This window comes from Myotis nattereri, assembly GCF_964212035.1.
Source record: "Myotis nattereri genome assembly, chromosome: 11".
Lineage (NCBI taxonomy): Eukaryota > Metazoa > Chordata > Mammalia > Chiroptera > Vespertilionidae > Myotis > Myotis nattereri.
The window spans coordinates 20583836-20598748 of record NC_138086.1 but is presented as its reverse complement, the minus strand read 5'-3'; the positions used below and the strand labels follow the sequence as shown (position 1 = coordinate 20598748).

The 14913-nt window shown below is 50.3% G+C and overlaps 1 protein-coding gene across 1 annotated transcript; it reads right to left on the bottom strand.

The window, feature by feature from the left end:
* Nucleotides 1–4492: 4492 nt before the first annotated feature.
* Nucleotides 4493–6523, bottom strand: LEP (leptin; the record flags this gene model as incomplete). Its single annotated transcript, XM_081102369.1, has 2 exons — nucleotides 6374–6523; nucleotides 4493–4852 (listed from the first exon to the last, which is right to left on the bottom strand). The coding sequence occupies exons 1-2, from the start codon at nucleotides 6515–6517 to the stop codon at nucleotides 4493–4495; spliced, it is 504 nt and encodes a 167-aa protein (XP_080958495.1). The 5' UTR covers nucleotides 6518–6523.
* Nucleotides 6524–14913: the final 8390 nt, after the last annotated feature.

Here is a 14913-nt window from a genome sequence, read left to right as displayed (position 1 = left end):
GCAGGATGGCTTCCTGGGAGTTCGTGCACAGGCAGGATGGGGCCATAGGAGCTCAGTGGAAGGAAGAGCTGCAACTTCAGGCCCTGTTGCTGTAAAAAAAAAAGACATTTCATGAGGAAAATATTGAGACTCCTTTAATTTAGCCTGTGTTTTTTTTCCAATCAGTTATCGTAAGATGATGCCGTAAATTGAATGTTTGTGTTCCCCGCAAATTCATATGTTAAATCCTAACGCCCAATGTGATAGAATTTGGGGGTGGGGCCTTCAGGCGGTAAATTGGTCATGGGTGTAGGGCAGCGGTTCTCAACCTGTGAGTCGCTACCCCTTTGGGTATTGAACGACCCTTTCACAGGGGTCGCCTAAGACCATCGGAAAACACATATATAATTACATATTGTTTACAGTAGCAAAATTACAGTTATGAAGTAGCAACGAAAATAATTTTATGGTTGGGGGTCCCACAACATGAGGAGCTGTATTAAAGGGTCGCAGCATTAGGAAGGTTGAGAACCACTGGTGTAGGGCCTCCATGAATGGGATGAGGGCCCTTATAAAAGGACCCCAGAGAGCTCCCTTGTCCCCTCCACCTTATGAGGACCCAGGGAAAGATGTGGTCTACGAAACAGGAAGTGAGTCCTCGTCAGACATGGAATCTGCTGGCGTCTTATCTTGGACATTCAGGCTCTGGAACCGAGAGAAATAAAGGTCTGTTGTTTATAAACTACCCAGGCTATGGTATTCCGTATAGCAGCCCAAACGCACTAAGACAGGTAATGTTCATTTTAACTTATATATACTAGTATTTCTTCTCTTTCATTTCCTCCCCTCCCTTCCTTCCTTCCTTCCTTCCTTCCTTCCTTCCTTCCTTCCTTCCTTCCCTCCTTCCTTCCTTCCTTCCTTCCTAATCTTGTAATTCTTCCATGTTAGTAGTTTCTCCTCCTGCTCTCTCCCATGCCTAGCTTTCCTGAAGTGGACTCCCTGTCTTCTTCACTCCCGTCGGCCACATTCCTTGGGATGACCCAGGGGTTCTCTGGGTTTTGGTGTGTGGCCCCTGCACCTCTCGGGACCTATTTCAGAGAGAGAGAGAGAGAGAGAGAGAGAGAGAGAGAGAGAGAGAGGGAGAAACATTGATTCATTGTTCCATTTATTTATGCAATTCACTGGTTAATTCTTTTTTTTCTTTATTGATTAAGGTATTACATATGTGTCCTTATCCCCCAGTTGCCCCCCCCCCCCCCCGCTCATGCCCTCACCCCCCTGGTGTCTGTGTCCATTGGTTAGGCTTATATGCATGCATACAAGTCCTTTGGTTGATCTGTTCCCCTCCCCACACCCTCCCCTATCTTCCCTCTGAGGTTTGAGCATCTGATCGATGTTTCTCTGTCTCTGGACCTGTTTTTGTTCATCAGTTTGTGTTGTTCATTATAATCCACAAATGAGTGAGAGCATGTGATATTTATCTTTCTCTGACTGACTTATTTCACTTAGCATAATGCTCTCCAGGTCCATCTGCGCTGTTGCAAATGGCAGGAGTTCCTTACTTTTTATAGCAGCATAGTATTCCATTGTGTAGATGTACCACAGTTTTCTAATCCATTCGTCTGAGGATGGGCACTTAGGCTGTTTCCAAATCTTAGCTATGGTGAATTGTGCTGCTATGAACATATGGGTGCATATATCCTTTCTGATTGGTGTTTCTAGTTTCTTGGGATATATTCCTAGAAGGGGGATCACTGGGTCAAATGGGAGTTCCATTTTTAGTTTTTTGAGGAAACTCCACAGTGGCTGCCCGAGTCTGCATTCCCACCTCCCTGATTGATTCTTGTATGTGCCCTGACCAGGGATCCAACCCACAATCTTGGCGTATGGGGACGATGCTCAAACCAACTGAGCTACTGGACGAGGGCTGCAACCTTGCTCCACAGTTCTCTCAGCGTCCAAATCCATCTCTTTTTGCTCTGCGGTTATCTTATTTTGGGTTCCCCCAAGAGCAGCACCTGAGACAAGGGTTCTGGTGCAGAAGGTGTTTGGGAGGTGACCCTAGGAAGCGGAAGTGAGGGTGGGGAGAGTGAGACAGGGAAGGAGGAGCCAATTAAGAGTGCTTCATTCATGTGGTGACTGGTGTGGGCACTGGGCTCAATCTGGGTACGATGCACCTCAGAATTGCCCCTGGGGAGGGCGGGAGGCTGGCGCATTTATCCACAGAGCCTCATCCCTACTGGTTGAGAGCCTCCTCCAGGGCCATCACTCTCCCTCTTAGGCTGGCCGTGTGGGCTGACAGGCCTTCCTTAGATGTCAAGGTGGCAAGATCCGAGGAGAGCTGTGCCAGGGAACTGCATGTCACAGCTGCAGCTGGCCTCAGGGGTGGCCAGGGCACCAGAGCCTGCTGAGCATCCCCATTCCTGCTGCTTCCCTGACTCATTGATACTAATAACAACATGATTTAGTAAGTGCTTTTTGTATATCAGTCACTGGGCTTCTATCTTCCCAAACATATTGTCACTGAATCTTTTGAAGGTCTATGAGGGAGGTTGTATTATTCTTCCCATGTACAGGTGACAAGTTGAGGGTAAGAGGTTACAGAGCTTGTCTAAGGGCTAGGCACCCTCTGGGCTGGGAGCTGGGGTTGAAGTGAGAGCTGGGCATGGGGGCTCTGTTACCTTCTTTACAGCCTTGTGCTCCCATCCTCAGGACAGAGACCATAAGTTCCCAGGGCCAGGACCCCTTGGGCTGAGGATGACAGTGTACCCGTGAACTTAACCCAGGTGGATTTGTGTAGTCGGGCATCCCTAGACTTAGATCCTGAGGTTGAAGCCTGGAATAAATTGCTCTGTCCTTTTGGAAAAAAGAAGTGTCATTTCTTTAAAATACGTTTTTATTGATTTCAGAGAGGAAGGGAGAGGGAGAGAGAGACAGAAACATCAACGATGAGAGAGAATCATTGATCGGCTGCCTCCTACACGCCCACACTGGGGATGGAGCCGGCATCGGAATCGATCCCCTTGTGCCCTTGACCGACTCGAACCCAGGACCCTTCCATCTGCAGGCTGACACGCTATCCCCTGAGCCAACCAGCTAAGGCTGTAATTCTTGGTTGTATGATGCTGTGAAGCAAGCATCTGGGGTCTTCTGAAAGGTCCTTCTGGCTTGATTTGATGCTTTTCTCACTAGACTCTGCAAAAATCCTGACTTTGGAGGTTGAACATGGCCAGGTGCTGTCCCCAGACTCTGCCAGCTGTGAGCTGCTGCCTCAGGGGAGTGCAAGAGAATGCCTGAGGGTGGAAAAGGATCTGGAAGGACAATCTAAGAAACACCCCCTTCCCTGTTGACCCCGGAAGTCACCTCACAGAGAAGGGAATGACTCTCCAGGCTTCTGCTCAGACACCCGCTGCTCTGGGCTGGCCTCCTGAGCCCCTGGGGCTGGGAGGAGCACAGGAGCTGCTCAGAAACAAGGCAGCTCAGACAGTCCCTGGAGGCCACCAAAGGGGCAAACACATCACCCCAAGTCTCTGTTACCCACCTCAGGCCTGCGGGGACTGGGCGGATCATGGCACTAGCACCTTCTAGCCCCTGGGGGTAAGTGCAAAGAGAGTGTTGTAAGACATGGGTCATGGCCTAGACTCCTCAGCAACACAGGCCAAAACATTCTCTCTTTCTTCCCCTCTCTTTTTTATTTCATTTAGTTTGCCTTGAGTTTCTCCCAAACACCTTCTGCTGGCAGCTAATGGAGTCTTGACTGATACAGCAGTCAGCCACTCCCCTCAGCTGCCACGTGACCCACTCAGGCTCTCCAGCCACACCTGACTGCCCTTCCGCCCCCACCTGAGCTAGTGCACAGGAAAGACTCGGCCTCCGTCATCTACACGGAGGTGAGTTTGTGTCCACGTGCTCCTGGTCCCAGATCCCTGGCGTTTAAAGCCTGTTGCTGATTGAGACGTGAAGGGAAGCAGATTCACTTACATCTACCTTGAACTAGACACTGTGCTTGGTCATTCTCTCATTAAATCTCCAGAGTAATCAGCCAGATGTTTTGGGGCATGGGGACCCTTGAACTCATCCATGGAAGTGACTCCCTTGGATGGGCCAGCCCTCGAGTCCACCCCGGGACTCGGGTTGAAACTCTCAAGTCCTCATGTTCTGCAGGGATGACTGCTCTGTGCCGGCAACCAGAACGGTCTTGTCTTTGCGAGCCTGCGTATCTGGTGGAGCCTGCTATGGAGCTGCATGTCTTTGTTTGCTGGGGTTTTATTCATTTATTCAAAAACTTGGTGCTTCTCAAGGCTGATGTGCAGACCCTCCCTGGCTCTGGGGCAGCATGTGCTCATGCTGTCAGTCCTGTGCTTCGGGGGTCCTTCAGCCCAAACAACTGGCGGCTGGCTGTGGCCAAGCCCCGGCAGAACTGACCTTCGGGAAGGTGGCTTGGAGGAGTGAGAAAGGGACTGGAGGCCTGGATCAACATGTCCACTCAGGCTCTCTCCAAGCCTTCAAGGCTTCAGCACCCAGGGCTGAAGTCCAGCTGCTGTAGCATGTCCTGCAGAGACCCCTGCAGCCTGCTGAGGACCACCACCTCTGTGGAGTAGAGGGAAGCTTCCAGGGCATCGTCCAGGCCCTCCAAGGTCTTCAGACTCCTGGTCCGGGGGAAGGGGCAGCTGTTGGAGGAGGCCAGCAGGTGGAGAAGGTCCCGGAGGTTCTCCAGGTCGTTAGATATTTGGAGCACGTTTCCGGAAGGCAGGCTGGTGAGGATCTGTTGGTAAACTGCCAGTGTCTGGTCCATCCTGGACAAACTCAGGATAGGGTGGAGCCCAGGAATGAAGTCCAAACCAGTGACCCTCTGTTTGGAGGAGACGGACCGCTGTGCAGGAGGAAGAGGGAGAAGGACAGCTCAGCAACGCAGGAGACAAGTCCCTTCTCTAAAGCCCTTGGCCTTTCATTGAGTATGGACGTTCATTTCCTAGGTTACTTCCTTTCCCTCTTCTGCACCATCCCGGCCTGGGCCCTGACTTCTTGTGCCCAGGTGGCTGCCAAACCTCTCAGCTGGCCTCCTGGACTTTTTGTCCTCCTGCCCTTCCCAAACCACCCTGCCCTCCACTTTCAGACCAACCTTCCCAGGTCGGTCGTGCCTTCTCTGAATGGCCTCTGCTTTAGAGCCAGTTGTGACTCCCATTCCGTACTGAGTTAAGTCTCTTCCCCAGGCACCGAGATCTTCCATAAGCGCTCCCTCCCAGCCGTCTTCACTCCCTTCCTTTCCCAGTAAATTCCTCCCTTCCTGTCAGATTCTCCATGGACCTCACCCCTGTAGGCTGCCCCCAGCGAGTGTCCCGCCTCTTGCCTCTGCTCCAATAACTCTGGTTACCAGGAGGGCTTCCCCTTCCCAACTGCCCACAGCTCCCCCTGCACCCACAACAGGGACACTCTGGACATTTCCCGTGCAGCCTTGTCAAATGACTATTTTGAAAGCAATGAAACTTAAGGGTTTCTCTCTGTAAAATGTCCAAGACTTTGTCTTGTTCCGAGCTGTCCCTGCTTCTGGCCACCTAACTTCTCCCTTCCCAAGGCCACTGTCAGATGCCCACAGTGACCAGGAGATGTGGAAGCCCATGCAGGGCAAAAAGCAGGCGTTTAAGGCTGGGGACTACAAAAACTACAACTGCAAACCTTTAATGAGGGCACACTCGGTTCTGGTCCTGCGGGGGTGGGGAGGGGTCACTTGCTTTCTTGAATTTAATCTCATAATGGCCTTATAAAGACTATATGACATGATACAGTCCCTTAGACATGAGTGCCATATCTAGATGATGAAACCAAGGCTTAAAGACATTGAGGAACTAGCTTAAGATTTTGCAGATAGAGAGCAGAGGTGTACAGAGAAGTGGGAAATGGCTGAAGGTCTAGGCCTGTGGATCCCAAAGCAAAGACCCAAGGGGCATTGGTAACTGTTTACAAATGCCCAGAAGTTGTATATGGAAGGGGGTAGACTTGCTCTTTAGCGTGGCCTTGGCCACAGGACTCGCATTAATGGGGAGACCTTCTAAGGGCCAGAGCTCAGCTGCAACTAGGAAAAACACCTACTGACCAGCACATTCTAGAGATACATGGAGATCCCAGAGGGGGGTCTGGTCACATGCCAATGGGGCCGAGGACCTTTATGGCTCCCTCTGGCCCTAGGCACTAGGATTCCAGTCAGGGAGGAAGAGAAGTAAGAAAGCAGGGACTGATGAGAGAAGGAGAGAAGAGGCAGCTGCTCGTACAGTAGGAGGAGTCAAGGCCACCAAAGCCCCTGCATGTTACTGCACAGGCCTTGGTTAACCTCTGAGGACTCAGTTTCCCCACGGGCTGGCCACATGTCTATTTTGTCTCCCCAGACCCTCCCTACCGTGTGTGAAATGTCATTGATCCTGGTGACAATCGTCTTGATGAGGGTTTTGGTGTCATCCTGGACTTTCTGGATGGGCGCAGCTTCTGCGTAGAACAAATAGGGCCAAAGCCACAGGAATCGGCACAGGAATCCACAGCGCATTTTCCCTCCTGGATGTGTGTCTTGGGCCTGGAAGCAAAGGGAACCACAAATTACATGTTACTGCTGTCTCTGAAAATACCATATGCCCTGTTACCAACCACCTTACCAGATGTGGATCAAAATGAGGTTAGCTTTCTGCCCTGGCTATCATCTCCTTAGGGTCAAAGACAATTCATTATCTAGAAATGCATTAATAAAAAGCATCTCCTCAGGGAGAGGCGAGGCCTGGTCAATAAAACCACGAGGAGGTGGGCTGTAGACCGCAGAGCAGGAAGCCACCACGAGCAAATGGACGCAGTGGTGATGATGTGACTTCATTGTGTGCTTCAAGGGAGAGAGTGGGCTCTTAAGGTCTGGTTTAAATCTAGCCATTTACCAGCTGTAAGACTTTAAGCAAATCACATAACTGCTAAAAACTCTACCTTTTATCCCCTGAAGTATTCCTATCTCCAAGCTTTCATACGAATCAAATTAGATAATGCATGTGAATGAGCTATAAAGGTATTGTGAAATGTACACAATTACTACCCCGTTGTTACAGATTATGTCACTTGTCCTCCCATTACTCTCATAGCAGCCACTGATGTGGCCATATGGCATTTATCATTGGCTTTATCGCTTTCCCGCTCTCCCACTGGGAACCTGAATCCAACCAGCACTTATGGAAGGACTGATAATATGTCACAGGCAGTTCTTGGCGCCAAGGATACAATAGTGAACCACAGGTGGTCTCTACCTTCAAGTTGCTTACAGTTTGGTAAGAGAGACAAATAGGTAAACAGACCATTCCAACTCAGGAAAAAAGAGCTTTGCAAGAAAGACAAGTACAAGATACCGCAGGGATCAGAGGGGGCTTCCTGGAAGAGGTGTCACCTGAGCTGGGTATTAAAGACTGAGCAGGGGTTAGGAAGAGTAGAAAGTGGTTGCCATAGTCACAAAGAAAGCAGCAGATACAGAGGCACAGAGGCAGGAGGGAAGATATAGTATGTCCCCCCAGAACGTTTGAAACTTTCAGCATCCTGGAACCATGAATTCTAAATTTAACAATATGCTGATCCTCGATGAAGCCACAAAGTTTTAATGAGATACATGAGGCAATGAAGCAAAAGGTAATAAAGTTAAATGTTTGTGAGTCTGTGGCCGATGACCCATGCTAAGTATATGTGGATGAGCCTGAAATAATAATTAAATGTAAATAAATTTTAGCGTGAAAGGTCTGAAGGTAGCAAAAATGTTAACCTCTGCTTTTGGGGTTCTGCCTCATCTGGATCCTGATAAAAACAGATAAAACACTTTCTGTCCATAGGTGACATTATTAACATAATTCCCATCCTGCCAATGTCATAGAAATCAACAGTCTGTTTATATACTATTTATAATGCCTGATCAAAGGCATGTTTCTTAAAATCTGTTTTATAGAAGGGGATAATGAGGCTCAAGGGGATGCATTCACTCACCCAAAGTCAAACAGGTAAGTGGCAGAGCCAGAATTCGCACTCAGAACTGCCTTCCCCAGAAAGCCTGGGCTCCCTTTACCCCATGCCCAGTTTCTCCCGTCCTCACGGGAAAGTCCAAACCATTAACCACTCCAATGCCAGCCAAGGGCGGCTGGCACTCGGGACCATGGCACTTGGGAAAGAATTCCCCACTCCAGGATGAAGCTATGAGATTGTACCCTCACAGCAACTTCAAATATGAAAAATACTCCGTCATTTGGCAGGGGGCACTTCAGATGTGTTTGTGATTGTTTGTTCTTTTAAAAAAGTTAAAACTCCTCCTGTTAGATTCTCGTTACCTGAAGAAACGTCTCCACCAAACCTTTGTGGGACAGAGTCAAATAACGCTAACCCCACAGTGTGATTCCACCAAACCTCAGCGACGGGAGCAGCGCCAAGCTGTCCCGGGCTTTAGCTGCGGTCTGCCCTTGCTAGCTGTGTCTCTGGGAAAGATACTTAAGTTCCCCAGAGCAGTGGTTCTCAACCTTGGCTGCACCTGGGAATCTTTTTAAAATCCTGATTTCTGGGCCTCATCCTCTGGAAATTCTGTTTCTTTGTTATGGGGTGGGGTCGGCAAACTCATTAGTCAACAGAGCCAAATATCAACAGTAGAACGATTGAAATTTCTTTTGAGAGCCAAATTTTTTAAACTTAAACTATATTGGTAGGTACATTGTTATTAACTTAATTAGGGGACTCCTAAGGCTTAGGAAGAGCCACACTCAAGGGGCCAAAGAGCCGAGTGTGGCTCGGGAGCCGGCCCTAGAGCATCTGCTCCCATCTATAAAATGGATCTGATAACTGATAACACCACCTGGCTCAAAGGGCAAATGACACGAACCTGTAAAGCCCTTGTTGGGGTGTGTGTGTGTGTGTGTGTGTGTGTGTGTGTGTGTGTGTGAGAGAGAGAGAGAGAGAGAGAGAGAGAGAGAGAGAGAGAGAGAGATGAAGGGTGGGGAGAATAAATGCCAGCTGTTTTGAATGGAGTAATTGCTGGGCAGGGCTTGAAATGCGTGGGCAACACTACCTGTAGCCAACCCTGAATCAAGCACGTGGCTGCTTGCCTCCCCTGGGCCATCTCAACAGGGTCCCTGGTGTTTCTGGGTCTTCCCCTTGTGCACAAGATTGAGTCCTATCCTTCCCCAGGATTTATGTGCTAATGACGCCCTCCTTCCCAAGAGAATTTATTACCAGATTAACTCTGGTTGTAGTTGCTCTCACATAATGGCCACCCTGTACTACCTTAACAGAGAAACAGTTTACAAGCCCTCTCTATCACCACTGCTCGTGCTCCAGTGGGCCAGGCATAGAGATGAAAGAGACAGGGAACCACAGGAAAGTGGGAGTCAGGAGTGGGGAGGGAGGAGGTGTCCTGGAGGGCTCCCAGGAAGCCCAGGGAGTATTTCATAGTGTTGTATGTTGTCAACTACTTACATGTATCATTTGAAGAACAGTTAATCAGATAACATGCCTTGGGTAACTCGGGAGGGAGTCATCCTGTTTACCATGCTGAGCCCTCGGGTTGGGCAGCACTGTGTTTGAGTTGGGAGTACAGGACCTTGGAAAACTTCATTAACCTCTCTGAGACTCAGTTTTCTTAGCTATAAAATGGGGATGTTATGAACCATAATTCCCACCTATGACCGTGATGTGGATGAAATGAGATAATACACATGGCCAACCAACCCCAATTCCCGTTAGTCATTATCACCATTATTTCCAGCTAAGAAATCAAGGAGGTGTCTTGGAGGAGGTGGCATTTGATTAGGGCCCTGAGAGGGAAGAAATTGGGTTGTGAAGGTGGAGGAGAGGGGCAGCCCCAGGAGTGGGCTCTGGAGATGGTGGCTGGCAGCTGGCATGGAGGTGTGATGAATGAGGAGGCAGGGAGGCGGGTGGGCATGAGTGGCATGGGGAGAAGCTCTTTTCTGTGGGAGTGGGGAGCTCTGATCACTCCCCAGCTAGTGTTGTTAGCCAGGTGACAAGGATGGGAGTTGGAAAAAGCATGCGGACAGGTCTAGAAGTGAGGGTGCGGGGCATGCTGACTTGCTGGGCCTGGCGGGACCGCAGGTGGGTCCGTCCCCCTGATGGTGGGACAGGGAGTCTCAGTTCAGAAACGAGGACTGTGGCAGTCGACCTAGGAGTGCGGGTTGGATGGTCACAGGAGGGAGTGGAGAGAGCTGAGGAGAGGAGGGGAGGAAGAAAAGCCTGGGCTGCAAAGCCTTTTTTCTCTAGAAGTTTCCAGGGCATTTTTGAACATTTAAGAGCTGTCATTTTTCTAAGATGAACTGCTGAAGTGTTGATACAACATCCTGTCTCTTTCATTTTCCTCTGATGGTTGTATAAGGAGAGCCTGGAGATAGAGGGGGCACCGCTGGGGGAGGGCAAGGCGGCCAAAGGGACCATTGCCTCTGAGCTCTCCTTCCACCCGGAGGCCCCCCACCCCCGCCTGTCTCTCCTCTGCTGTCCTTTAATTAAGACCCTGCCACTCCCCAGCCTCTCCACCATCATCCCCTGCCAGGAGAGCACTGAAGGAGAAAAGAGAAAAACCAGAAAATGGAGCCTTCAGGGCAGCGCGAGGTAATGAAATGTAATCACAGAAAATGGGCTCCAAGCCGGCGGGGAGAGGCTCAGGTAACCAGCCATGGACCCGACACAATTTCCCGCCCTCTGGCTTCACCTGGGTCCTGGGCACCGGCCCCACTTCTATCATCCTCAGCTGACACCCCCACCTCCGCTCCAGTCCCCACTTGGCAGGTCCACTGGGGCACCTCCCCACCTCTGCCCTCACTCTCCATAGACAAGCTGCCTCCTACTCACCTCCCCGCCCCGCCTGCCCCCGCAAATAACCCTCCAAACGTGAGCTCCCTCCCCTCCCCTCTGTGCTAGGGGGCCAGGCAGACCAAGTCGGGGCCTCTATGTCAGGGGAGAGGGTGCTGAGCCAAGACCTGCCCACAGCCTCTGATGACAGCAGTGAGGGGAAGATGGGGGTGGGGGGCTTGGGCTATCCAACGCTTCCCCTGTCTCCTGGTTAAAAGCTCTGGAGGTTAACACAGGACCCAGCACGCTCTTCCCTCCCCTTCTCCACCATCAGGCCGTCCCTCCGGTAACCCAGAGCATGCTGGGGGAATTCAGGTCAGGTAGTGTGGTGCTGGCTGTTAATCGAGAGGAAAAAGCTTTGGACGGTCTAAGGCCTCTCCCAGAGAAATTCTTCCTGTGGACCCCTCCACTCTTCCATCTCACCCTTCCCTCCTTCCTTCCTTCCTCCATAGCTCCCCCCATTTGGAAGTGATTTGGGGACGGGGAACAGACAAAGGAGGAATAGAAACTGGAAGATTGGATCCTGGTCCTTCAAGTTACTCAGAATCCAGCGGAACAGGCAGAATCTTACTAGTAAACAACGCATTTTAACACAACCTGGTGAAGGCTCTGAGGGAAGGGGCAGAGGAGTCGGGGAGTGAAGGAGAGGATGGGAGGCTCTGGGGAGGCGAGGACAGCTGTGCACAGAGGGCAGAATCTGAACTGAGACCTGAAGGACAGGAGTTCCCAGGGGAAAGAGGGCAGGAGGGCGTTCCAGGCCAAGGGACAGTGTGGAGCTGAGGAAAACTACGGTGCATTTGGGAGAATTCAGCACTATGGTGGAAGTGTGTGAGGCTGGAGTATAGGATGTAGGGGCTAGAATGTCCTGGGCCTGACTCCATGCATAGTGGGGACTTTGTAGGCCGGATATGCCATACTCAGGACACACACACACACACACACACACACACACACACACACACACACGAGTCCTGGTGACCACATGTGCATGACCAATGGTAGGCAAGAGACCCAGAATGCTCTTCTCTGCTCCATTTCCTTGTCTGTCCTCCTCCAGCTCCTGTGTCTGTGCCCTGATTGGATCAATTAGAGCCTCTCCCAGGAATGGACAGTCGGGCTTCGGAGAGTTTGTCTCTGCTGTGGGCTCAGAAGCGCGGGGGTAGCCGTGGCTGACCTCGCATGCATGGGGCAGACTAGGGAGACCAGTGTCCGTCCGCCAGTGACAGGCAGGCTGCAGGCACTGTCTGCACTCCTTCTCGGCCTTCTTTCTGGTGCCTGACCTTGCTGGTTCTGGGCCTTCATGAGGCTCGGCAGCCCTCCCTGTCCTCACTCCAGTATGCGATGCTCTTTCTACTCACTTGAGTAGCTTTCAACTTTCTTTTCTTTTTTTAAAATATATTTTATTGATTTTTTTACAGAGAGGAAGGGAGAGGGATAGAGAGTTGGAAACACCGATGAGAGAGAAACATCGATCAGCTGCCTCCTGCACACCCCCTACTGGGGATGTGGCCGCAACCAAGGTACATGCCCTTGACCGGAATCGAACCTGAGACCCTTCAGTCCGCAGGCCGATGCTCTATCCACTGAGCCAAACCGGTTAGGGCAGCTTTCAACTTTCTGAATGTATTTTTCAATAAGGAGACATAGAGATACCCAAGTAAGAGGAACAAAAGTCAAGAAATAAAATTCACCCTTATGATGGGCAATGCACTCTTGAAAATCTCCATTCTGGAGGTTTCTCCCCCTTAATCCTCACCCAAGGATATGTTTATTGATTCTAGTGAAAGAGGGAGAGAGAGAGAGAGAGAGAGAGAGAGAGAGAGAGAGAGAGAAAGGGAGAGAGAGAGAGAGAGAGAGAGAGAGAGAGAGAAAGGGAGAGAGAGAGAGAGAGAGAGAGAGAGAGAGAGAGAGAGAGAGAGAGATCTGAGAAACATTTATGGTTGCCTCCCATATCGTATCCATCAGGGATCGAGACCACAACTCAGGCATGTGCCCCAACCATGAATTGAACCCGCAACTTTTTTGATGTCCAGGATGATGCTCCAACCAACGGAGCCACCTGGCTGTGGCTATTCTGTTTTTTTATATGTTGGTGACAATAAATACAGGAGTTTGGAAAACAAGAAGTGACATGAGTGGTTTTCTCTTTTTTGCAATCAAGAGCTTCATTTGAGAAATCATGTTCACATACTTAACCAGCAGCCAGGGTTGGGGGTTGGGGGGGGGGTGTTATATAATTCCTGTTCATCAAAAATTACCCTTAGATCAGGGATCAGAAATAAGGTTCAATTTCTATGTCAACTCCAATCAATTGTTAGCGGGCTCCCTGGGGCGCTGTGTGAAGGAGGATCTGAAGCTCCACCCAGACTCGGGCGGAGAGGGGCCCATGATCAATTAGCAGCACCTGCCAGGCGCAGGAGTGGTGTGGGTGTCGCTCGTTCCAGCATCACCCAAGGGCCTGGCACAGAGCAGGTGATCATTAAATATTTATTAAGTAAGTAAATGAAACATTCCCTATCCCTGATCTTTGTTGTCTGACCAAGTTAAGCTACCTCTATGAGGGTTCATCTTTTTTTTAAAGCCTACGTGGAAGCTATTGGTCTTTATCGTATCTTTCAAAAATACGTTTTTATTCATTTTTAGAGAGAGAGGAAGGGAGAGGGAGAGAGAGAGAAACATCAATAAGAGAGAAATTTTGACCAGCTGCCTCCTGCACGCCCCCTACTGGGCATTGAGCCCACAACCTGGGCATGTGCCCTGACTAGAAATCCAACTGGCTGGGCACCTGCCCCCATCTTTTTTTTTTTTTTTTTTAATCCTCACCTGGGGATATTTTTTGATTTTTAGGGAGAATGGAAGAGAGAGGGAAAGACAAAGAAATATTGATGTGAGAGAAACACCTTGATTGGTTGCGTCCTGGAAACCAGACCAGGACCTGGGCCGGAGAGGAACCTGCAACTGAGGTATGTGCCCTTGACCAGAATCAAACCCGGGACCCTTTGGTCCACAGGCCGAGGCTCTATCCACTGAACCAAACCGGCTAGGGCACCTGCCCCCATTTTAATGTCACACCCCAGAATTCACTTTTGCCCAGCAGGAATTCCTAAAAGCTCTCCTTTTTAAAAAATATATTTTTATGGATTTCAGAAAGGAAAGGAGAGGGAGAGAGATAGAAACATCAATGAGGAGAGAGAATGATCTATTGAATACCTCCTGCACGCCCCCTACTGGGGATTGAGCCCAAAACCCGGTCATGTGCCCTGATGGGGAAATCAAACCGTGATCTCCTGGTTCATAGGTCGATGCCCAACCACTGAGCCACACCAGCCGGGCCTAACAGCTTGCTTAATGAAGGCAGGAAACGCTTCAGCATCCAGGTCTCCCTTTCACTGGGACCTTGGTCAGCTTCCTACCCCTCGTGTGTGTCCTCTAGAACCACGCTGACCCCAATTTCCTTCGGCTTCCTGGGTTGCGCTCCACCTTGACTTCCTCTCAGCACCCCTGCCTTGGTTCCATTCATCGGCCTGGCTCCTGCGCTCTGTGCCTCCTGCCCTTCTCAGAGACCTCTGCTTTGCCCCTCCTGTCTTCCCTGTGGCTTTCCCCCTCTCTCTTGGCACCCTCAGCCTGGGGCACCCCAGAGTACAAACGCAATGTGTGCACAGAAGGGGATGGCATAGTCTATGGGATGAGATGTTGGCATTGGCACCCATCACAGATTCACTTCCTAAGAGCTGGCAAACTGAGCAGGAAAGACTGTAAAATGCAGTTTGCTGAGAAGCAAGACATTTCTGTTGTCACACATGAAGTAAGTGCAAAGGATTCCATGGGCCCAGGCCTCAGGTGTGTTGTTTTTAAGCAGAAACAACCTCTCTTTCTATTTCTCTGAGACAACTGTGTAGACAAAGAAGAATTTCAAGGCTCTTGGCTGGCAGGCCAGAACAGAGCTGCTGCCACGGGAATCCTACCGGGGGTGGGGAGAGGGCCTACTGATCCAGTGATTGCAGGAGAATTTGGCTCGATTTTCCTTGAAATCACATGCGTGCTATTCAAGGATGCACACAACATGAGGACACTACCTCCCTG